Source organism: Olea europaea, chromosome 8, assembly GCF_002742605.1.
Source record: "Olea europaea var. sylvestris chromosome 8, O_europaea_v1, whole genome shotgun sequence".
In the NCBI taxonomy this organism is placed as follows: domain Eukaryota; kingdom Viridiplantae; phylum Streptophyta; class Magnoliopsida; order Lamiales; family Oleaceae; genus Olea; species Olea europaea.
The window spans coordinates 14,096,386-14,120,024 of record NC_036244.1 but is presented as its reverse complement, the minus strand read 5'-3'; the positions used below and the strand labels follow the sequence as shown (position 1 = coordinate 14,120,024).

Sequence of the window (23,639 nt, the reverse complement as noted above, 5' to 3'; positions counted from 1 at the left end):
AAACCCGTTTCAACTCGACGGCCATATCTCTCCACGCTCCAAACCACGCGTGGGGAAAATACTACAGAGTAAATATTTCACGCGGATTAAAGTGAACGTATGGAAACGAGGAATTGAAAAAGATACCCCCTTCATTCACTTAACCACCAAATTACGAAGCCAATAACATATATATATTTTTTAATTTCTTCGTATTGAAGATTCGGCTGGATTAAAATTATTTTCTTTGAAATATCTGAAAAGCGTGGAGTTTTTTTGGTGTTCCGATCCGTTGCGATCGAAGGAAGTGTAAGGAGTGGAGATGTCAGGATGGAGGGGATCTAGATTAGGGGGTGGTGGTGGAGGAGTAGGCGGCGGCGGGTCGCCGACGGCGGACCGCATCCCGTCTTCTCGAACGGTCCGTCTAGGGAAGGTCCAGCCACAGGCACCGGGTCATAGAACCGTGTTTTGTAATGATCGTGAAGCTAACGCCCTCACCAAATTCAAGGTCATTAATTTACTTGGTTTTCATTTATTATGTTGCAACTTTGTTTGCTTACGAGTCTTTTTTGTTTTGAGTTTGGTCTGGTGTTGGATGATGCAATGAACGGGGCATGGTGTTATGCAATTTAAATTATTTTGGGGTGGGGTTTGAAGATGTTTTCTCGTGAGGTTTATCTAAGGGTTTTGTTTGTTTTCTGATGATAAGATGATAATTTTAGTATTCATCCTGTTAACGGTTTTGTTTTGTTACGTTACGGTTTTATTTTTAACTTCTGAAAGAGATTTTATTAGTCCAAGACTAAGATGCTTGCATTTCATATTCTTGTCAAATCTATGTACATTTCAGAACTTCGATTTTAATGTTAGGCTCAGGAGAAGGGTCGAGTTGGCCATGTAGAATTTACGGGAATTTTGATTATTAGAATAAATATGAATTAGTTTTGGGATTCGAGCAATGTTGTTTCCAGTATCCATCAGTAAATCTATACTGACGAAGGACACTTGATGGTTGCTGCGTGTCATGAAATGTGGTTCATGCATGCAATTGTTAATTGTTATTTAAGGTTTTCATTTCTAAATGTTATACTAAAGCTTGCAACTGTTAAATTTTAAAGAAAAATAAAGAATGTTTTTACTTGTTACACCTCTTTTTCTTCTTATGCACCAAGATGTTGAAGATCTCATGTATTCAGATTAGAATATTTTTGGAGACGACTTGATAGAATAATGTGGCATCTATCTAGAAAAACAATGACTAAACAAACAGTATAATAAAGCAAATAAACCTTATTACACTAAAATTGGAGTTGAACCTTTCTAGAAACCCAGTGGGCATGAACAGAATAATAGAGAAGAAGGCTCTGAGGATTACAGAGGAGTTGTTTATAGCTATGTATGAATTACTAAGTATTAAATAATACAGTTTTCTCCTTCATGGGAGATAGATGAGATTGAAGAAATAATATCATGATTTACATGAATCAAGTAGTGATTTCTCATTGGCCACATAAGATATTATTAGAACGGAGAAGAAAATAAAAGATAAAACTCAAAATATTATGACGGCTAACATGAAAAACAACACGGAAAGTGGGGATTTAATTTCTGTAGCATGAAGTTTAAAAGAATTTATAAGAAGATAATAGAAATGTGAAGAAATCTAAAAAAAATTAGTAGATGCTGGGATAATATAACTGAGATGCCACAGTGGATGTTGTTTTTTGTTAGAATGATTTGTAAATGAGAATGTCAATGTTTGAGCATGAGAGTGAGTTATACACTTAGTTGACAGGACTGAACAAGAGACGTGTTCTAAACAAATCTCAATAAGATTTTCCATTTTCATTTAAAGAAAGATGATGGTGTTATATATTCTCCTAAACAATTTCTTTGACCAAATGTTCTGCCACAGAGATGCCATTACTTTACTCTGTCGTTTTGAGAATACTTTTCATTAAGAGCTGAACCATGTGAATTTGTCTTTTTTGCTAATTTTGTGGCAAAAAAAATGTTAATTCAAGCGAGCAAAACTGGGTTTTGATCAATCTCCTAATAATTTTTTCAGGGCAATTCCGTGTCAACAACAAAGTACGACGTGTTTACATTTTTACCAAAGGGGTTATTTGAACAGGTAAGTTTTTGTCTATCTGTCATTAAATTGTGAATGATTTTCTGATGAACTTTAACTCGTGGTAAAATTATGCTTGGTACTATATGCTTAGTGATGAATTCAACATTAAGTATCGTTTAGCTGTAATGAATTACAGGGATGCCTGCTGGAAATCCTGTTCTTTGGAAACTAATTTTGGACATGGACCCCCAAAAATATGTTCGTGTCTGGAAGTCCTTAACAAATTAAGAATTTTGTTTGACCCATCAAAGGAAATGTAGGAAAAATAATTATTTTTCTTAGTATTAGAAACTTGGGACTAGGTTTATTTGAAATTTTAACTGAATGTATTTGGAAAAATAAAGAATAAAGAATTATGTGTGTTTCTATTTGTGGAAGAGAAGAGAAAAAGAATTCAACTTCTTAAAGCTTTCACATCCTTTACGATTGGTAGAAGTTAGATAAATTTGATTTAAGTACATTTTTTATGATGTTTAAAATTAAGTTTTTAACATAATTTTAAACAATTGGAAGTCACTAGGTCCTTGTAGGCTATTCAAAGCTTGTTTAGGAGTGTTTAAAAACAGTTCAAATTATAAATTAATAGAAATGAGTGGTGGATAAGCGGGTAATACCGGTGGATCCCAAAAAAAGTGTGAATAAAAGTGGTGTGACTTTTTATAGACAGTTTTTCAACATTTGCGAAACATAGGCTTCGAGTTAAGAGTGCTTACATACTCCACTTGATGACTAGTGTAGTTAGAATAAGAAATGTTAACAGTGTGATTTATTCTTGTCTGCTCATTTAGCTCCTTTCATTTTTGTATTTCTTTTTGATTTACCTGATAATCCTCAATTTTTTGTATATATGTTGACAGTTCAGGCGTGTGGCTAATCTCTACTTTCTTATGATCTCAATCTTGTCATGCACTCCAGTGAGGTATGCTACTTAAAATATAATTTAGCAAGGAGAAAGAAAAGATAGTTGGGATAATATTAAATTCTTGACAGTTGTCTTTTTGAATTTATGAACTTATGAGTTTATGAATGGAAAAATACGTTCCAGAAAGTGATAGGGTAATTACAGCAATGGTACAATAGAGTCGTATGGTAATTTTTTATGTATTAGGACAAGAAAAGTGGGGATGGGGAATGATTTAGAGCTGATATAAATGATTCCGTTCTATAGGCAGATGTGGGGATTTTTGCCATTGATTTTGTATAAAAGAAATGGGTTGATCTGAAATTTGCTGTCGCTTTAAGTTTGGTTGAGATATTATGGATTTAGTGTTTCCTTCATGTTCAACGTGGTTTCTGCTTTCATGGCGATTGTCCGATTATGAAGTTCTCCCATTTGTAGACACAGATAAATTAATACTTCTGGTATTATCTGAAGAGTTATTGCTTAATTGGTAGCTTGAGTTTGATTCTTGTTGATAATTGAAAAGGATAGCTTGTGTTCTGCTTTTGGGTTAATACCACCACTCTGTTGTACTGATTCTATTTGTTTGCTGACCTTATTTTGCCAACTATTGTTCTACCACGTGTTTGCTTGTTTATTGACTAATTTAGAAACTAGCTGCTGATCTTCAAGAAATCTGGAGTGTGTAACTTTGGAGTTAGTTAACTGGGTTTGATATTTCTCCATCCATTTTTCCTTTTCTGAGAACTTTTGTACTTAAGATAGCTCTGTTTTCATGCAGTCCTGTAAGTCCAATAACAAATGTGCTTCCTCTGTCCCTGGTGCTTCTTGTATCTCTCGTTAAGGAAGCATGGGAAGACTGGGTAAGTTTCAAGCTAGATCACATCTCTCTCTCTCTCGCACTGTAAACTCTTAGGTTTCAGCTGTTGTCATTTTGTTTGAATTACGATATCGAAGTATATCTTCGTTAACTTGAGGTCTCCAAGTTTTCTGTGATGCAGGTTGCTTACACTTTTTGTTTCTATATTCTTCTTCATGGCAGAAGCGTTTTCAAAATGACATGGCGATCAATAATTCTATTGTAGACGTGTTTCAAGATCAGAAGTGGGTATGTATTCCCTGGAAGAAGCTGCAGGTTGGAGACATTATCAGAGTAAGTCGTCTGTGTCTGTTGCCACGTCGCTTTTCTTCACCTGTTTCGAGGTGGAACTACTAATTTTGCATGTTTTAAATATGTTAGAACAGGAGATCTATTTAACTTGTATTCCATACATCTTATATTCCTTATCTAGGAATTGATTTTAACTTGTATTCCGTCCATCTTATTTTCTTTAGTTAAGAACTGATATGGAATGGAATTGTATAAGTTTTCTTTTCCAAATAGGATAATACTTTTTCCTTTTCCTTTTATATATAGGATTAGGTTTGGATCTTGTGTAAATAACATTTGAACTGGATGAATAATACAAGTTCAGCCTAAGTCTCAACTTGGTATGAGAGCAAGTTTGAATCGACTTGAGTTAAACTTAAAATCGCTTTTTTTCATTCTCTGGCAAGAGGCCTTGTGCCACTTGTCCGGCCAAGTTATATTTTGGTTTCTTGGGCTTTGAAATTTAGGGTTTCAAATCTAGCCCTAAAATTGCAAATCCTAAAATTCAATTTCAAGCTCTGACCTTGTCAGAGCACTACCTTCCTGGTCGACGTACCATTCCGACGAGCTCTACCAAAATCAGTCCTGTAATGTCTGGACAGCAGCACGATCATTTGATCTTGATTCCGTCTGCTCGCGAAAGCTAGGCAAGATTTTATGTTGAGAGAATCTTGAACAGTTGCAACTCCCTTTGGTCACCACTCTGTGGTGCACATTCGTGAAGGACAGGTAACCTATTCTGACATTACTCTCTATTGTGTGCACAATGACGAGGCAACCATTCTCTGTGCGTTCGCCAGAAAAAGAAAGATATTGAATCTTTTTTGTGCCTGTCCTTGAAGTTGATTTTGCAAGTTGGTCTATGAGGTTTCAAAATCTTGTATATTAGTCCTTAAAATTTTTGAAATGTTAAATTCAGTCTTCAACTTTCAGATTGGAGTAAGTTAGTTATGAAGAGCTTGTTAGGGTTTCACTATAATTTTCTTATAATTGATGTCAAACTTAAACAATAATCTTAAGCACACATTTACAACTATTACACACTTGTTATCCACATTTTTGTGGGATTTATTACTTTTCTTCGTTATTATTCCTTTATAATGAAACCCAAACAAACACGAAGTTTTTGTTTGTGGCAACATGGCAACTAAACTTTTAGATCACACCTGCTTTTTTAGCAAAGCAACCTGTCCCTCTGTCATCTTAGTTATGCGTGTTTGCTATTTTGGTCAAATTGTTTGCGGGATATTTTGAGTGGGTTGTTTTTGTGTATGCTTGAAGTTTCAAATTTTAGATTGTTGTGCGGGAGATTTCTTGCTACACATATTGCAAGGTCTTCTACTACCTCCAATTTTTGGTGGTTCCGAGATCTTTTATTGTGGTGGCTGATGCTTTATAATTTTTTTAGTTTTTCCTTAATTTGTTACCCTTCGACAACAATTCTCAATGCTACTCGACCATTTCTCTTGGTTGACCCAGCCCACTCTGGTATGTCCTATGATTTTGTGCTACCCTTCTACTATTCTTGTTGCCAGAAACCCTTTGGAGACTTTTTTAGTGCTGCAAGACCCTTCGTATTTGTCGATCTAGCCATATAGTACTCCCTATAGGTTTGATAGATAAGACTTCTGAACTTTCTATTGCTGTATGAAGACTACATCTACTGTTGGGGACACATCTTCTCTTGGTTGTTGACTCTCTGGTTTGAAAATTCAAGCTTTGGCCACCGTCTTTGCCGTGCACACGAAGCTTCTGTTGCTGGATATAAGGTTTTAGCTTTCTTGTCGGCTGTTTGTGGATGAGTGTGTAAAGCCTCCCTCATGTTTGAAGATTTCACTATTTTGTGTATGCTATTTGTGTGGGCGCTTCTATTGTGCATGCTGGTGGGCATTCTTGAGTCATTTTTCAACATTTGTAATATACATGCAGCAACTTGAGGGAGGAGTTAGAATAGGAAATGGTGATCTATAACTTGTACTCCATGCATGTTATTTCTTATTTAGTTGGGAATTGATATGGAATAGAATTGTATTAAGTTTTGTATTCCAAATAAGATAATGTATTTTTCTTTTATCGATAGGATTGGATTTGGATCTTGTATAAATAACCCTTGAATTAAATGAATAATACAATAAGTTTAGGCTAAATTTCAACTAAATAGTTTCATTTCTTCCCCTCTAATATCTTGGTGTGAGTTTTCAGCTGCTGCCTTGCTACATTTTTTTGTCCCTTGGTGGTGTATGACTACGATCTTTCAACTGTCTATTGCAAGTGTCGTTTAAGTGTCTTGGTTCATTTGCATTTCTATAAGTCAAACTTTGCCTAATAGTTTATCATGGGATTAAACAAGCATTAGAAGAAATGTGTTGGAGCTTAATTAAGGGCAGACCTTTTCTTGTTATTGCTTCTTCTAACACCTTCTAAATTGATGCAAGCAGTTATAGTTTATGTAGGAGACTAGAGAGTTGTTGACTATGTACTCGTAACCGTAGCTATTAACAAAACCTAGTCTAAGTTTATTTAAAAAGGTGCAGATCAATCACACCTTTGAATTGAATATATTTTTCTATTCCTGCTAATCATGACACCGACATTCCAACATATAGCTGATGAAGGACCTGGGATATGGGGCTGGCTTGGGTATCGATGTCAAGACTTCAGAGCCGTGGTTTAGAATTTAGCCCCTGTATGACAGCCATTTTTTGGGATGAATAAGTTTTTGAATAGTGAAATTTTGGATAATGTGTAATTAAAAAGTAGGAAAACGTTTTGGGTTTACATGAAGAATATTTTATTGTGAGAATGTATGGTTGAAAAAGAGTATGAGAAAAAAGTTTTGAACGAATGGTTGTCAAACAGGGGGTTAATTTTTCAGCTCCGAAAATGTTGTTAAATCAAGGCTGTGATGTATACTACATGCGCTGCATGTGCAGCCTGAATAAGGTTGAGAAGTAATCTGAGCTGCCATTTTGGATGATCTTTTCCCAAAATTTAGACAGTCTACTGTTGTATTGGTTGCAGGTAAAGCAGGATGGATTCTTTCCGGCTGATCTACTATTCCTTGCTAGCACAAATATGGATGGTGTTTGCTACATAGAGGTTTTCACTCTTTTATTTCTGAACAGTTTATTCTCTCTCAAATTTGTTTGGAGAACAGGAAACAAGCTGGGGAACTTCTGCCTTTGTATTTTCCCTTCCAATTTTCTTCTGCATATCACTCCACTGTTGTGTTTTGTTTGTTTACAGACTGCAAATCTGGATGGTGAAACAAACTTGAAGATTAGAAAAGCATTGGAAAAGACTTGGGATTATTTGACACCAGAGAAAATATCTGAATTTAAAGGTTGTTCCTTAGTTGTAATACATATTTACTTGTCATTTCTTTATATTGGAGTCTCTAATAAATTATTAATATTGCTTATGATTTTTTGCTGGCAGTAGTTACTAACGTTTCATATACTTGTGTGAAACCAAATACTTATCTGTATTTGTTGCACTTTGCAGATTAAATTAGCTCTCACATTGCACTTTTTTCTATTCAACTTCCATATATGATTCTTAGCTCCTATTTGGTTTAGCTAAAAAATGCTCATAAGAATCTAAGTCAAAGATAACAATTAATTTTAACCGAACATTTTATTTGATCTACAACTTTTATAATCTTTTCAACTACACATTTGATTATCTTTTATCAAAATTTACTAAAATTTAATTTTTAGGTAAACGAAGCAGAGGCTTAGTATGAAAATCAAATGTAATAATTGTATATTCCTCATTCATGAAGTTTTAGTTACTAATAGAAAGATTCTACCTAGTTTATTTTGATAATTAAATAAAATATGCAACGTAATTTTGAAAAACGACAAAAATTTATTTTATATTCTACACTAGAGCAGGTTGGATGAAGTAAAGAAGTGTTACAACAATTCTATGAGATAGGAAGATAGCATTATGGTTGACAGTTGTGTTCGGCAGAATAATGATTAGGCCAGCTATACTTGATGCTTTGAGTGTTATGCTATTAAAGGACAAAAAATTACGAGATTAATGTATTGAAAATTAGATGCTAAGATGGATATGCGGTCATATCAAAATGGGTAAGATAACTCACACACCAGCAAGTGGCAGCTGGCCTTCACAAATTGAAGGGAAGGGTGACTTAGGTTATCAGTCATGTTATGCAACTTCCATTGACCTAAAGAGGCTTCTGATGATAATTGTGATATGATTTCGATAGAGTTAGTTAGAAGATAGTGAAAAACGAAAAATAATATGGTTATTGTAATTTCTAAATACCTAATTGTTTTTGTTCTCGTAGTAAATATAACAATGACCAGAGTGAAATGACTAAGAAGGATTTAACCTCTTGCATCCAATCTATGTTGGTCTATTGTAATATGATATGAACAAATAGAGATGTATTAGTACGTAATTAATTTGTAACTAGAAGCACTAAAACTGTAATAATGAAGTTTTTTCTACTAATGAATACTATAAAAGGAATTTACTAAGAAAATATTAATTATTGCTGGTTACTGAATCTATCAATTTTGACATCTGCAGAAGAGTATCATCCTGGAAATATTATTTTATATTTATTAAATTGTTGAATACTGTTTAGAGTAAAACTAAACCCTGATGAAAAGAAAAGTGTGAAATATGGAAAGATTTACCTAGTGCTTAAAATCTCTTTTAGTTGGACAGAAGGTGGTGAGGGATTTTGAAACAGAACCTAGGAATCTAATGTTCCATAAACTTTAAGTGGGAGGATCCATCACCCATACTATTTAACTATTTGCTGCAAAAACTGTATTAGTTTTTGCTTGTAGAGTTAAAATTCATATATGACTTGATTAATGGCAATCGAGTTCATATGAATATATATGACAACATCGGTCATTTGGTGGGTCTTGGGCACAATAAATTGCTGAAGCAGGATTTTGAGGGCAAACACTAGTTAGAAAAGGAGTAGCTTAGTAACGAAATCATGATTCGCTTGTTGTAAATAATGATGGGGATTTAAATGAAACCAATTTTTCTTGCTTAGCGTTTACTTTTCTGATAGAAATTCACGTGCAATATTCAGGAGAAGTACAATGTGAGCAACCAAATAACTCGCTGTACACCTTTACTGGCAACTTGATAATTCAAAAGCAGACCTTGCCTCTGAGTCCAAATCAACTTCTATTACGGGTATGTCGTCTTATATCCCCCACAAATTCCACTTTTCTGCATAATGTGGTTGCAAGTTGGATTTGTTTTCAAAGGAACTCACGTCGGATCAACTCTTTGTAATTGATGATGTATTTTTTGTTTCTTGACTATCTGCTGAAGCTGCTTGCGATGCTCACTTTTGTTAGCTTATAACTTTCTAATAAGAATTAGTTAACCATAATAACATATATTTTCTGTTAAGAAATGCTCAATCTGGCAACCATTTGTATATAATCTCATCTTTTCTTTTTCATCTTTTGTAATGATTTATGATTGGTTCTGTATTTTATTGTATTTCATAACTTTATATTGGTTCTTTCTTTACATTTCTTAGGGATGCACTCTCAGGAACACTGAGCATATCGTTGGAGTTGTCATTTTCACAGGGCATGAAACTAAGGTATATTCTGTTACTTAAAGCTGTTAAGTTGTAGTGATTTTTCTTTTTTCAAAAATAAAAAAAGTTTTGCAGTTGAGTTGTACGACACTTTCCCATTAAAGGATCTGTGGAATAACATTGTTTGCCAGAGGAAGTTTCAGAACTACTGCAATGTTTTATCTATTGGATGAAAAGATTTTTCCTGAGTCCAATTGATGAGTTAGTATAAGATTTGTTTGCGATGTCTTAATGTTTATCTGTCTGTCTGTTTGTCTGTTTTGTCTTTCTCGTTGGTATCTGTTCTGTCTTTAATCTCCTTTACAACATATTTGTTGTATACTGTATGCAGTAATGGTTGTGATATCATTGCAGGTTATGATGAATTCAATGAAAATTCCATCCAAGAGAAGTACCTTGGAGAAGAAACTTGACAAGCTTATATTAATTCTGTTTAGTGTTCTCTTCTGCATGTGTCTGTTGGGTGCCATAGGAAGGTTTGATTATATAATTTCTGTTACCATGATTTATCTACATGTTTTTGTTCTTTTAGTTTACTGATGTCTGATGTTATTTACTTTTTGTTTTTGGTATTTTTGCAGTGGAATATTCATAAATCGGAAGTACTACTACTTGAGGTTTGACAACTCGGAGAAACAGTTCGATCCTGACAATAGATTTGTGGTAAAGAGAATTATTATGGTTTATTGTTTCTACTTTTATCTTTTCTATATTTAAGTTTTTTATTTTATTTGTCTTGTAGGTTGCTGTTTTGACTATGTTTACCCTGATTACTCTCTATTCACCAATCATCCCCATCTCTCTTTATGTTTCTGTTGAGGTAAATCTCACAGTGGTTGGTTCTATTTCAATTTTACTGAGACTGTGTGGTCATGGTTCAGTGACTTGTTTTCTTGTTTATTTCAGATGATTAAATTCATTCAGTCAACTCAATTTATAAACAATGACCTGTGCATGTACCATGCCGAGAGCAATACACCCGCATTGGCACGGACATCTAATTTAAACGAGGAACTTGGGCAGGTAAAATTTTTGCCCAGTTCGACTTGGTTTTCAGGGTCTTATGTTCAGGGGCGTTGGTGCAATTTTACTCTGCATATCATCTGCTTTAATCTCAAACATCGAACTAGGAATTCAATTATTAGTTTATGAACTAAATGGTGCTACTTATGTGGATCAGTTAATTTTATCTTGTGCTTTTTCCAGGTTGAGTACATATTTTCTGATAAAACTGGAACACTGACCAGAAATTTGATGGAATTTTTTAAATGTTCAATTGGAGGGGAGGTATATGGCACTGGTGTCAGCGAAATAGAGATGGGAACAGCACAGAGGAGCGGAGCAAAAATGGAGGTAAGTTTATCAGCCCGTTAGAGTGAGAAATTACCGTGAGGTATTTTTAAGGTCAATCTAGTGCCTTCAAACTTTCATAGGTTCAGAAGGAAACGAATGCAGCACGTGAAAAAGGTTTCAATTTTGATGATGCACGGCTTATGCGGGGTGCTTGGAGGAATGAACCTAATCCTGATTTTTGCAAGGTAGATTGTTTAAATGAGGAAAAAAAATGAAAAATTGACCTGCACTCTCAGCAGTATTTTCGTGTGACAACTGTACATGTTGCTGCTTGCACGCCTGCTTGAATGGTTGACTTAATTATATTAGTTTACCTTACTGATTTTAGAAACTTAGGTTGACATTTTCTTCTGGATCTTTGATTGCTGCTAATCTTACAAGTTCAACTCATTCAGGAGTATTCTTATTTTTGTTCTCTCCTTATTCTAATACAATCTATCTTAAGATTCTTGGTTTCTTTTAATTAGCTATTTCTTAATAGCCAATCATTCTGTCCCTTATGACATCGAATATGATTGTATGCTAGTTCTATAAAATTTTCATTACCAAGAACAACCGGGCACTAAAACGTTGAACAAACACATGGGTTGAATGATGGGGGGTCATTTTTTTCTCTGAGTGCTAGATTGCATTTCCATCTTTCTTCATTCAGCTGAAAACCAGTTTATTTATTTAACTCTTTTCTTTTGAAACCATATTATCTTTTGGTGTTTAGTTAGCATGTCTTATGCAGGTTTTTCACAAATCATATACTGCGCCACGCTATTTCTGTCCATTCAATCATGTTTTAACACTGATTGCCCCTGGTAGATGAGGATTTGATCTTTAAAATCTTTTGTTATCATGTAGGAATTCTTCAGGTGCCTTGCAATATGTCATACTGTACTTCCTGAAGGTGATGATTCTCCTGAAAAAATTAGATATCAAGCTGCATCTCCTGATGAAGCTGCGTTGGTTACAGCAGCGAAGAACTTTGGCTTCTTTTTCTACAAGTATGTGTTTGTAACATTCCTTATTAATAGTTTAAAGGTATTATAGGTTGAAGCTAGAGTTAAAATGCCTTATCTGCAGGCGTTCTCCAACAACGATACATGTTCGTGAGTCACATGTTGAGAAAATGGGAAAGGTTCAGGATGTTCCATATGAGATTCTGAACGTCCTTGAGTTCAACAGGTAATTTTATTTTCTGGAATACATGCAAATTGTATTTTCATGCATGATAATCAAATTCCAGACTTGTAATTATTTTTGCTTGTGTTTAGTACAAGGAAGCGTCAGTCTGTTGTGTGTCGCTATCCAGATGGTAGACTTGTCCTTTACTGCAAGGTAACTTCATTAGGCTGCTCCCACATCTTGGGTTGAAAATTCTGGCAAGAAATAAATTTGAAGTCCATTTTATGCTTTTTTCAGGGTGCAGATACGGTAATCTATGAAAGGTTGGCTGATTCAGAAAATGATTTGAAAAGGACTACTAGAGATCACTTAGAACAATTTGGAGCTGCTGGATTGCGTACTCTTTGCTTGGCTTATAGAGATTTAAGTTCTGATTCATATGAAAATTGGAACGAGAAATACATTCAGGCAAAATCGTCATTACGAGATAGGGAGAAGAAGTTGGATGAGGTTTGTGTGGTTTTCTCTTTCATTTGTTTGATCTTCGAGCACTTATGTTTTCGACCGACATTTATTGGAAATTATTATCTTTGAATATCGACTATTTTCTTGCCTTCACTTTTCATTGAATGCAATCTTGTTTTTCCTTAAGCCTCCATTTGACCCCCACTATTTCAATTCATAATTTTTGGAATAGTGTTTTTTTGGAGAACGTGTGGTTGAAGAAAAGAAAAGTTTTCGATTTACGTATAATATTATTTTATGAAAGATTGTGTGGTTGAAAATAAGAGAGAATTATAATTTGAAATAATAGGGGGTCAACGGGGGCTAAATCACCCTGAAGCAAGGGACGAGCGGATATTAAAGCAGTATGGAGATCTAGAGTTTCCTCGTGATAAACTATGAGTCTGATGCATATGGCTGCACGATGGAGTTGGAGTCTTATGGGGAGGGGTTCAAAAAGGGGAGAAAATGGTTAAAAATTGGAATGTGAGCAAATACTAGATACCATTTTTAATGGGACATGACTTTGAGTTTGAAAAAGTATTGGTAAGAAGCGTTTTTTCGAAAGGCCAAGATTTGAAGTGAGGTGTATTACGCTGATTTAAATGGTTAAAAATTGGAATGTGAGCAAATACTAGATACCATTTTTAATGGGACATGACTTTGAGTTTGAAAAAGTATTGGTAAGAAGCGTTTTTTCGAAAGGCCAAGATTTGAAGTGAGGTGTATTACGCTGATTTAAATGGTTAAAAATTGGAATGTGAGCAAATACTAGATACCATTTTTAGTGGGACATGACTTTGAGCATGAAAAAGTTTTGGTAAGAAGCGTTTTTTCAAAAGGCCAAGATTTGAAGTGAGGTGTATTACATTACAATTGTAATCGAAACTCCTCATTGTTAAAGTTTCGACTTCAGAACTCTGTTCATATGCTCAGGTCTTGAGATTTCAGTCACGTTTCCAAAAATTATGAAAGCTTGACCTTCTATATTGAACTTTTTTCTTTTCAATCTGTGCAAAGGACATAAATCCTGATTGCATTGAAAACTATTGACAAGGTAAAGATTCAAACTATCAAGTGTTGGCATGAGAAGTATGAGCTATCACACCCATTTTTTCCAGTTCTTGACAGAAAACAGTGACAACAGTTAGCTATCCAACTTCTGAATTTGGTTATGTAGTTTAACCGGATAATCTATCCATCAGTTAGGCCTTTTGAAGTCAAAACTGGATAATCTATCCATTAATAGGTCTTTTGAAGTCAAAATAAAAGCATGTGGAGCACATTCGCTGTTAGGAAGGATTATGCCCCTTCGCTGTTAAGGAGGATTATGCCCTTCACAGGAGTAAGTGTACCCTTGGGCCTGAGGCATATGCTCCAAGCGTGAAAGGCATTTGCTGTGCAATCCAAATCAGCTCCCTTATCATTACTCCCAAGGCAATTTTGGAAGGCGAATCCCAAGGGATGTCCTCAAAGCATATTTTAAAAAACTGGCGAGCATATTGGCATTTCTGGTAGTGTGGTTATGGCATAACATCTATACTCCATTTAATTGATTGAGATAAGTTTGCAGTGTGAAATTTAGATGTTTACTTAAATTGTACGAGCTTCTGTTTTCTTAGCAAGAACCATGTTGAAGATGCTGCTTAAACTGCTCTTTAGCTCTTCTCGCAGGGTTCTTATTTTAATTTACATTTTATGTTCTAGCGAACCTTTCGTTGTTCCATTAATGCACATCGTCTCTTATTTTATGTATTATGTATGTAATAGACTTCTATGAGGGTTAACATGTGAAACTCATTTAGGTTGCGGAGCTCATTGAGAAGGACCTTGTTTTGATTGGATGTACTGCTATAGAAGATAAACTTCAGGAGGGAGTACCTGCTTGTATAGAGACCCTCTCTCGAGCTGGAATTAAGATTTGGGTGCTAACTGGGGACAAGCTGGAAACAGCAATAAATATAGCCTATGGTTAGTATCTAGAAGGAGCTGATGGTTTAATTTTTTAACATTCTTTATAACTGGTGCAATATTTTCTGTTACATCTGCTTTTTGTATGTTTCAGCATGCAAGTTGATTAATAACAACATGAAGCAATTCATAATCAGCTCAGAAACTGATGCTATTAGAGAAGTCGAAGACAGGGTAAGTAATATATCTTAAAAAGTATTTTCTATGGGAAATATATAACACAGAGAGCTTTCTGAAATTTGATTGTCAGGGCGATCAAGTGGAGCTTGCCCGATTTATGAAAGACACTGTGAAGGATGAGCTGAAAAGGTGTTACGAGGAGGCAAAACAGTATCTTCGTTCTGCTTCTGGACCAAAGTTGGCACTTGTGATTGATGGGAAGTGTTTGATGTATGCATTGGACCCCACTCTACGTGTAATGCTGCTGAACATGAGCTTGAATTGCAGTTCAGTAGTTTGCTGTCGAGTTTCTCCTCTACAGAAGGCACAGGTAGGGTTATTGAATTGCTTTTTGTTGGATTTTATGCGCAATATTAAAGAGATGAAAAACGGAAATCAACATAAGAATTTTACGTGGCTCGGCGATGTGCCTACGTCCACGAGAGCGAAGCGGAGATTTCTTTATTCTGTTGTGCAAAATAGGGTTACAACATATTATTTATACTAACCTTAATCTAGGCCCATATAAAACTTTAAGGCCCGTACAGAAAATACCCCTGTACCGTACCGCGGGGGCGTTGCCCCCGCACCCCCAACCCATTCAACGTCCTTAACAACCAGACAGTGAATTAAACCCGCACAAGGCCGATGCCGTCGCTCCGCTCCATTCCGTTTGATGCGCTCCGCTCCTCTCACTCCGCTCTGCTCCGCGCCAGCATCGGCCCATTTGATCCAGGGCCTGTGTTCCACTCTATATGAGCCGCATATACAACAATCTCCACCTTGGCGAATATTCACCCTTTAGGAGAAAAAACATAACCTGGAAAAAAATCACACCATCTAGGACCAATGGGTTGGGACACATCTTCTCTAACAGTTAGAGATGTTAATCAAGTTCAAGCAATGCTTGAACTTATCCATTGTGATTGGCTTTGTCATCATGTCTGCTGCATTTTCTGAGGTATGCACCTTCTCTAACAACAGCTCTCCTGAAGTAACCAACTCTCTTATCTTATGAAATCTCACGTCAATATGTTTGGTTCTTGCATGATAAATCTGATTCTTAGCTAGGAAGATGGCACTCTGACTATCACAGTACAGCTTCATTCCATCTTGCTTGATTCCAAGTTCCCTGACAAGCCCTTTCAACCACAATAATTCTTTGGCTGCCTCAGTTGCCGCCATGTATTCTGCTTCAGTTGTAGATACTCTACTTCAGTTGTAGATAATGTAACAAGTGATTGCACCATTGACCTCCAACATATGGGCCCACCTGCGAGTGTGAAAACATAACCTGTATGGGACCTTCTGTCATCCAAGTCCCCTGCATAATCTGCATCTACATATCCTTGAACTGAAATATCACCATGTTGTCTCTCAAACATGATCCCACACTCCATTGTACCTTTCAAGTACCTGAAAATCCACTTTACAGCTCTCCAATGCTCTCTACCAGGATTAGTCATATACTTACTAACCACACTGACTGCATGTGCTAAATCTGGTCTGGTACACACCATTGCATACATCAAACATCCAACTGCACTGGCATAAGTGGTCAAAGGTTTTATGATGATTGGTTTCAGTCCCTGTTCAATGTTATTTTCACTGCACTGCCTGTAATCATTATTGGACTTTTTGACAAGGTATTCAATGTTCAGATTTCTGTTGCTTGATATTTGATGAACATAACCACAGATTGTTTCCATTGGAAATCAGTGCTTTTGGAATCACAATTTTGTCATGCATCTTATGTAGGATGTTAATGCATCTCTTTCCAAGAAATACCCTGAATTGTACAAGGAAGGAATAAGAGATACGTTTTTCAAGTGGAGAGTTGTTGCAACTTGGGCTTTTTTTGCAATTTATCAATCACTGGTTCTGTATTACTTTGTGATTGCTTCAAGTACGAGTGGCATGAATTCATCTGGCAAGATGTTTGGGCTGTGGGATGTCAGTACAATGGCTTTCACTTGTGTTGTCGTGACTGTCAACTTACGACTCCTAATGATGTGCAACACAATTACTAGATGGCACCACATTAGTGTTGGAGGAAGTATATTGGCATGGTTCATATTCATTTTCATTTACTCTGGTGTTGTGTTGCCAAAAGAGCAGGTAATCATCTGAGTAATATCTCAAACCTCGTCTTTTGGCATTTGGATGCTAATTTTTCTCTGTTTGCATTTACTGCAGGAGAATATCTATTTCGTCATTTATGTCTTGATGAGTACATTGTATTTCTACATCACTCTTCTTCTTGTTCCTGTTGCTGCACTCTTTTGTGACTTTGTATACCTTGGGTAAGTTTTAAGATGTATCTAGGAGCATTTTTCTTTCCGTGGACAAGGTTTGTGACACATGGGGAATGTTTCTTGTTTCTATTGAGTTGGTTTGCCATTCAGATACCTTTAGGGTTAATTTCATTTTTATAGTCACTGAACTTGTAGAGAAATCTCACCTAGGTCATCGAACTTTGTTTTGCAGCACTATCAGTCTTTTAACATCTGTTGGTAGAAAGTAACGGAAGCATTGTGTGACATTTAACTGTAACAAATGCTAGTGTGGCTTTAAAAAGCAAAATGCTTTTTTCCAAGTGTATTAGAGAAAAAAGATTTAAGGTTAAAAAAATTCAAGTTGGAAGTAGGAAGGGACAAAAGAATAAAGAGGAGGTGAGTAGAAAAAAAGATTTTAAGATGATTGGTTTTGGTTTTTGGAATGTTGGCCATGACTATTTTTTGTTGAAAATAAATATTTCATTTTTCAAACTAATATGCCACATAAGCATTTCGTTATTGTTAAAGGTCACCTAACATTTTACCATTACTTTTACTAATGGATGCGAAATTTAAAAGTTAAGTGATCATTTCGAAGCAAATAAAAGTTTGATGATGCAAACGATTTCGTTACATGTTCAGTGACTAAAAATGAAATTAACCCTTATTCTTTATGATTTATCTACTTGACTATTTTCTGGATGTATAGACTATTATATTTTGTTCGATTTACAAGTTTACAATTCAGTCCTTCCTTTTATCTATTGCTTGATGCTTCTGTTTCTGTCAATTGTTTGGTTATGCATTCCTAAAAGCATTGTCAATCTGGTTTCAGGGTTCAAAGGTGGTTCTTCCCTTACGATTATCAGATTGTTCAAGAAATTCATAGACACGAGCCTGATAACAGCAGGGTAGGATTACTTGAAATTGGAAACAATGACCTTTCCCCAGATGAGGCACGGAGCTTTGCTATAATGCAACTCCCGGGACAGAAATCGAAGCACACTGGTTTCGCTTTTGATTCACCTGGCTATGAGTCCTTTTTTGCGTCTCAAGCAGGCGTTTATGTACCCCAAAAGGCATGGGATGTGGCTCGGAGAGCCAGTATGAGGACACGGCCTAAGATACCTTCTAAGAATTGACCTATAAGCCACATGTACAAAATTCTTCCTTATGTTTCTTTTCTGCCATATATACTTTTGTAGATAAAGATGTAACATCCTCCCAATATAGCATTCCTTTTTTTAAGACTTTCTTTTTGGCCTTTTCTTGCGGATAGACCACCTTAGATATTGTGGTCAGTAGGGTTAAATGTTTTTATATTTTTAAAGAAATATTAATATTTTTAATTTTGGTTGATGAGTATATAGATGTGAAAGAACAATATCATGGTTGTACTAGAATATAATTGAAACTGATACGAGACATTCTTTTATCGGGTAAATTGTTGGGGTTTAATTTGTATTTTTGTATTAGCATGTTTCGACTTTTCTACGTGAAGTTGGTTCTTGATTGTCCTGGGTTATTTTTGGCCCATTTGGCTGGATTCCTGAGAAGTTAAAAAGTTATTTTTCTGAGTCAGAATCTGCTTGTAAACATGTTTGCATGATTTTCTGGAAGTGTTTTGTATGATCAGAAACTTCCCCAGTTACGAGAATAAATATAAACGGAAGTAATGACAAATAGGCTCTTTAGCAATTCTGATTGGCAAGGGTCGCTGTTATTTATGTGCTTAAAACCGGTTAACCTTTGCAATGGAAACTGAAGTTTTCATTTGTCAATTAAAAAATAATAATTCCATAGCTTTGAATTTAAACACTTTCGTCTTTGAATGATGAGTTAGGGGAACATTGACTGAAAAGTGAAAACCAGCGAGATGCTTAGCAAAGATGCAGAAGCCTCCATTTCAAATTCAGAAACACTGCGAGATAATCCAAAAACTATCGTCCACAAGTGCCAACCTATACAAGATGATCCAGGGTAGTTTTATATATTCCTAATGGAACTCTAAAGGACAAATTGTTATTGTTGGTTATGTCTACTTTTTCGGCTGTGTTTTAATTATTTTCGCACATAAGGCATCATAACTCCAATTAAGTACAACTGTTTGTATATGCTATTTCAGTTTTTCTCCGCCATTGGAATATAAAATGTTGATACAAGCCTTGCTAGTTGATAACATTCTTTTATTTTTTTATTTTTTTTTCTTTTAAAAGAATATAACAACCCATTGATGACTGAAGCAGTATTTTCGACATACATAATGCACTGTACAATCTTAATATAACTTACTTCTAAAGCTTCATCGACAAGAATGTAAAAACGGAAAATTCACTAAAATTCCTAGATCAAAAACTTTCGAAGACTTCTTCAGAACTACAAAATTTTCTTATTGTATTCTTCACTAAATGTGTACAGAAACAGGCAATTTTTGTGCACGTTCCTAGCAGGAAAAAATTCCCTCGAATTAGGCAAACATAGATCAAAACAAGATCAGGTCCATTCTCAAGCAGTTTTGAAGCTTTCTAACAAGAGTTCATGGTATCTTATTTACTACAACCAAACATAAAAATTGACACAGTTTGAGTTACGGTTGTTTCCTTGAGGTATATTACAAGAACAAAATCAAATCTGATAAAAACTCATACTGCATCTAAAATAGATGTAAATATTTTCTCCAATGCCTGCTTGAAGTGCATTTCTTTGATGGTTCATGGTGCAGCATCTGAAATTTCGTTCCTCGAATTCCATTTGTCCTTATGGTAGCTCCATTCATCCGGCATAAATTAAAATAGTAAAGCTTGAGACTGTAATTGCAAGGCCTGAGCATTTACATCATGAAAAAAAAGGAAGAAATAGAATGAAACTCCCATTTTCTCACTCAAAAAAAACATCCATTCAAGTCCTAGTTTCTTCAGGATGACTTATTTATGTTCACAAAATGTCTTGAACTTAATCGATGCATTTTTTTGCCATCTGTCATGTATGCTTTAATCAATGCTAATTACTCACATAAAACAGGTATGAACCGTCCAACATGCTTGCAACTGTTTATTTTTACAAGCACCATCGCTTCCAATTGTCATCAAGTCCACATTGGCATCTATTCGCTTCTTCTACCAACAGTTGTCAAGATTAAACCACGCTCATCTGGACTGAAAAGGAGGACATATAGAGGTTTCCCAAATCTTCCTGATCGAAGGAGGGTATGGTCCTTAACTTCAAGCCTGATATTTTATTATCAGAATTAAAAATATTAAGTTACACGATAGTAGACTATTAATCAGAAAATCATTATTCTTGTCTTACCCACAGTAAACTTGACACAAATAACAATCTGTACCTATTAGTGGCACCAATTACATAAACACCCTTTTGCTGATCTGCGCCATCTAGCTCTATTAGTAGCTACGGTGATATGGCTTTGCCTTCACTTCTATATCTAGTCATATACACAATAGGGGAGGATATAATCAGGCAACAAAGCATTTAACAAGACATTTTTACTAAACTGATACAAGAGCCGCTCAACAACCCCTCTCCCTTCTTGATCGCTTATGGTTGTCAAAGTATCCTCCTATAAGATGTTGAACAACATCAGGACAATCCCAGTTTCCACAAAGTTCACTGCAGAATTTTATTAATCACCCTTTTTTGTTAATTATACCCAGTATACATAAAATTCTGTACAGGCCGATTAGTTATGAGTTATCAAGTAACTTTAAAACCCCTAAATGGAAGGAGAGCACTATAACTTCTAGCAAGCTGTGTGAAGAAGGTGTACGCTCCTGCTTCTCTGGCAATTAATGTTTTTCCACAGCCTGGAGGACCATATAGCAAAAATCCTGTCTCTAAAGCCACCCTCTCATTCCTGAAAATTAACCACTTAATCTCAAAACCTTAGACTTGGCATATCCAACTATTATAGGAGAAGTGGATGAATTCTCTGAAACAATGTCTACATAGCAAAGAATTATATGGAAAGAAAGATATGGTAACTGCCCAAAATGGAAGTAACTGAGTTGAAAGTGCCATTAATCTAATGCATATGCAAAGGGAAGGGAATCAACTGTGAAGGATTTCCAAGCATATGTCCATTCTTTCTTAGCAATGAATTCAATCTAGAAATTTATAGAGTGAAGGAAATTTTAAGTAAGCATTGCCCATGGATTTAAAAGAAATTTTTTTATTAGACTTTAATACATACCTTAAAGTTTGATTAAAACATGTAAATATGTGATGCAAGCTGTGAAAAGGCGACTCCATGAAAAACAACCAGGCAAGATCCTATTCATATCAAATGCAAAAAATGTCGCGTCGTATTAATACCTTGTTAGGGAAATATTATAATGTTATTATGAGAAGGATGAGTAATAGGTCCTATGAAATATGTGGATAATAAGTCGATAGTAATTGTAAACGTGATTAAAATTAATATTCAACGTTGACTTTAAATCATAAGCTGATTATAATGAAACCAAAACAAGCACTAAGTTGTTTAGTCCTTAGCTTGAAATCTATTAGCATAACCAATGATCAATTACTAAATGAAAATTTAAAGGTAAAAATTATCTCATAATCTTCGTGATACTTAATTCGTCAAATTATTTCCTAGTCAAACACATCTCTGAGTGAATGAGACCACCAATATCCTTCCATCCTTTTTCAGTGAGGGCACGAGCGGTGGAGCTAGACTCTGTGCTTGAGAATTGAGCTAGATGCCGGATGCCTTCACGTTTGGAATTGTTGAAAATCCTTCTCTTGTGGAAGAGGGTTGAACCATTTTAGCAGCTTTTCACAAAATCGCTCTGATTAGCAGCTAATTGAATGATAAAAATGGGGTTGTGGAGATCACTTAGAACGCAGTAAATCAGAAACCACAAGGAAAGCATGAAGGAACTGAAAACAATAAGAATAAAGGAAAAATAGACTAAACAACAATGGCTCAAGAGTATAGACAAATGCATTCCCATGATAAGTACGTAGAATTAACATTACAAGAAAGCACAATGGAGATTTTGCTAGAAGGTACGAAGCTGCAGAACCCATTTACACTAGATACATACCAATGTTGTCTCCACTATTCTTCAATAGGGTCCCCATCTACAGGTTCTGTAGAAATCTCGGACTTTAGTTGGCATATTATTCGATTCATTGCTAGATAGCCAGCCTTGTCCTTAAGTGCTGCCAAGTCAACTCCAAGGAATTCTGCAGTGGACTTAAGCTATCTTCAGAAGATCAAAAGCACCTTCTATTTTAAGATTTTGAACAAAGACGGACATATGTAAATCTCATGGCCAAACCGTCCACACCTCCTCAATGCAGGATCAATAGAATCAGGCCTATTCGTTGCTCCAATAACGAGTACATACCCAGTCATGCAATCATAATTCTCTGCATTACCACTTCCATTTATGGGTTTGACAATTCTCGATGACTCATCCATGCATAATATTAGTTGTAGGACAATGCGTTGCTCCATTACCATATTCGAGATATCCCATTTAATAGAAATAGCATCGATCTCATACATGAACACAATGGATGGGGCTGTCCAGTGGGTTTGAGAAAAATAACTCTGATACTTTCTTCTGATGTGCCCGAAATATTCATCAAATAAAGCATCTCAGCAAGCTTTAAAATTGTGCAAATAAGGGCAGGAACAAGACCAAGTTCATGATTGAAACCTCACATAAAATAGACAAAAAGGGAAATTAGTCCAATTGTTACACTAACAGCAAATAGGAGGACAAAAAAAACAAAAAAAAAAAAAAATCTGACACGCATAGTTCTATGTCTACCATGTCATCACTACAAGTCACAAATATTTAAAAAATTGTCATGAATAGAAAAAAGATAAACGTCAAATGACTTATTTTATTATTATTATTAATTTTTTCCCGAAATGTTCATTTTTAGAATAGTTTAAGTTCAAACTGCCCAATAAGCAAAATTCAATGTTTGCCTTGATGTTCAACTAGTTTGGACCAAATTACATCGTTTAAGATTTCGAAAATATTTTCTTTTTCCATGTTCTAGATATATATTTTTTATTTAAAAAATTCAATTTTTAATTCCATTTATGTAGGATTAATTATTAATATTAGGGAGCTATTTTTTGTCGGTTGTAAAATGTCATTTTTGTTGTATTGTGATGTGGTCCATTTTTGTTAATAATATGATTTGGTCAGGTAAATAATAATATCAATAGTAGAGTCGTAGGGGTCATGTTGGGTTGTAGTCTATATAACCAATCCTATAAGTCTCATCCCAAACTGATTTCGGTAGATTATTTATTTATTTAATTATTTTTTAGTTTTAAACTTTAATATTTAACTTAATTAAATAAACATGATTATAGAATAAAAAAAAAAAACTGAAAATAAAGTCTCGGCCACTCGTCAGAAGGAAGATGAAAAAAAATCTTAGCCCTCATATTAGAGTCCCCTCTTGCCTCTATTCATCGTCGTCATCACTCTATTTGTTTC

At 35.2% G+C, this 23,639-nt stretch overlaps 1 protein-coding gene across 1 annotated transcript; it reads left to right on the top strand.

Moving 5' to 3' along the window:
• Positions 1 to 105: 105 nt before the first annotated feature.
• LOC111398318 (phospholipid-transporting ATPase 3-like) lies at positions 106 to 18,615 on the top strand. Its single transcript, XM_023025236.1, has 28 exons — positions 106 to 487; positions 2,048 to 2,113; positions 2,971 to 3,032; positions 3,796 to 3,877; positions 4,057 to 4,167; positions 7,186 to 7,263; positions 7,411 to 7,507; positions 9,251 to 9,357; positions 9,713 to 9,778; positions 10,130 to 10,251; positions 10,357 to 10,438; positions 10,518 to 10,595; positions 10,682 to 10,798; positions 10,982 to 11,128; positions 11,209 to 11,313; positions 11,978 to 12,120; positions 12,200 to 12,301; positions 12,391 to 12,454; positions 12,539 to 12,751; positions 14,551 to 14,716; positions 14,811 to 14,890; positions 14,967 to 15,377; positions 15,753 to 15,836; positions 15,972 to 16,096; positions 16,416 to 16,521; positions 16,634 to 16,993; positions 17,072 to 17,178; positions 17,987 to 18,615. Exons 1-28 carry the CDS (start codon positions 302 to 304, stop codon positions 18,291 to 18,293), a joined length of 3,774 nt encoding a protein of 1,257 aa, XP_022881004.1. The 5' UTR covers positions 106 to 301; the 3' UTR covers positions 18,294 to 18,615.
• The last annotated feature ends 5,024 nt before the right edge of the window (positions 18,616 to 23,639 follow it).

What these genes read in the sequence shown, in the direction of transcription:
- LOC111398318 (XM_023025236.1), top strand. Translation starts at nt 302, where the DNA reads ATGTCAGGATGGAGGGGATCTAGATTAGGGGGTGGTGGTGGAGGAGTA. An exon ending in CTGTTGGGTGCCATAGGAAG is followed by an intron (nt 10,252 to 10,356) that starts GTTTGATTATAT and finishes GTATTTTTGCAG; the next exon opens with TGGAATATTCATAAATCGGA. An exon ending in TTATTGGACTTTTTGACAAG is followed by an intron (nt 16,522 to 16,633) that starts GTATTCAATGTT and finishes CATCTTATGTAG; the next exon opens with GATGTTAATGCATCTCTTTC.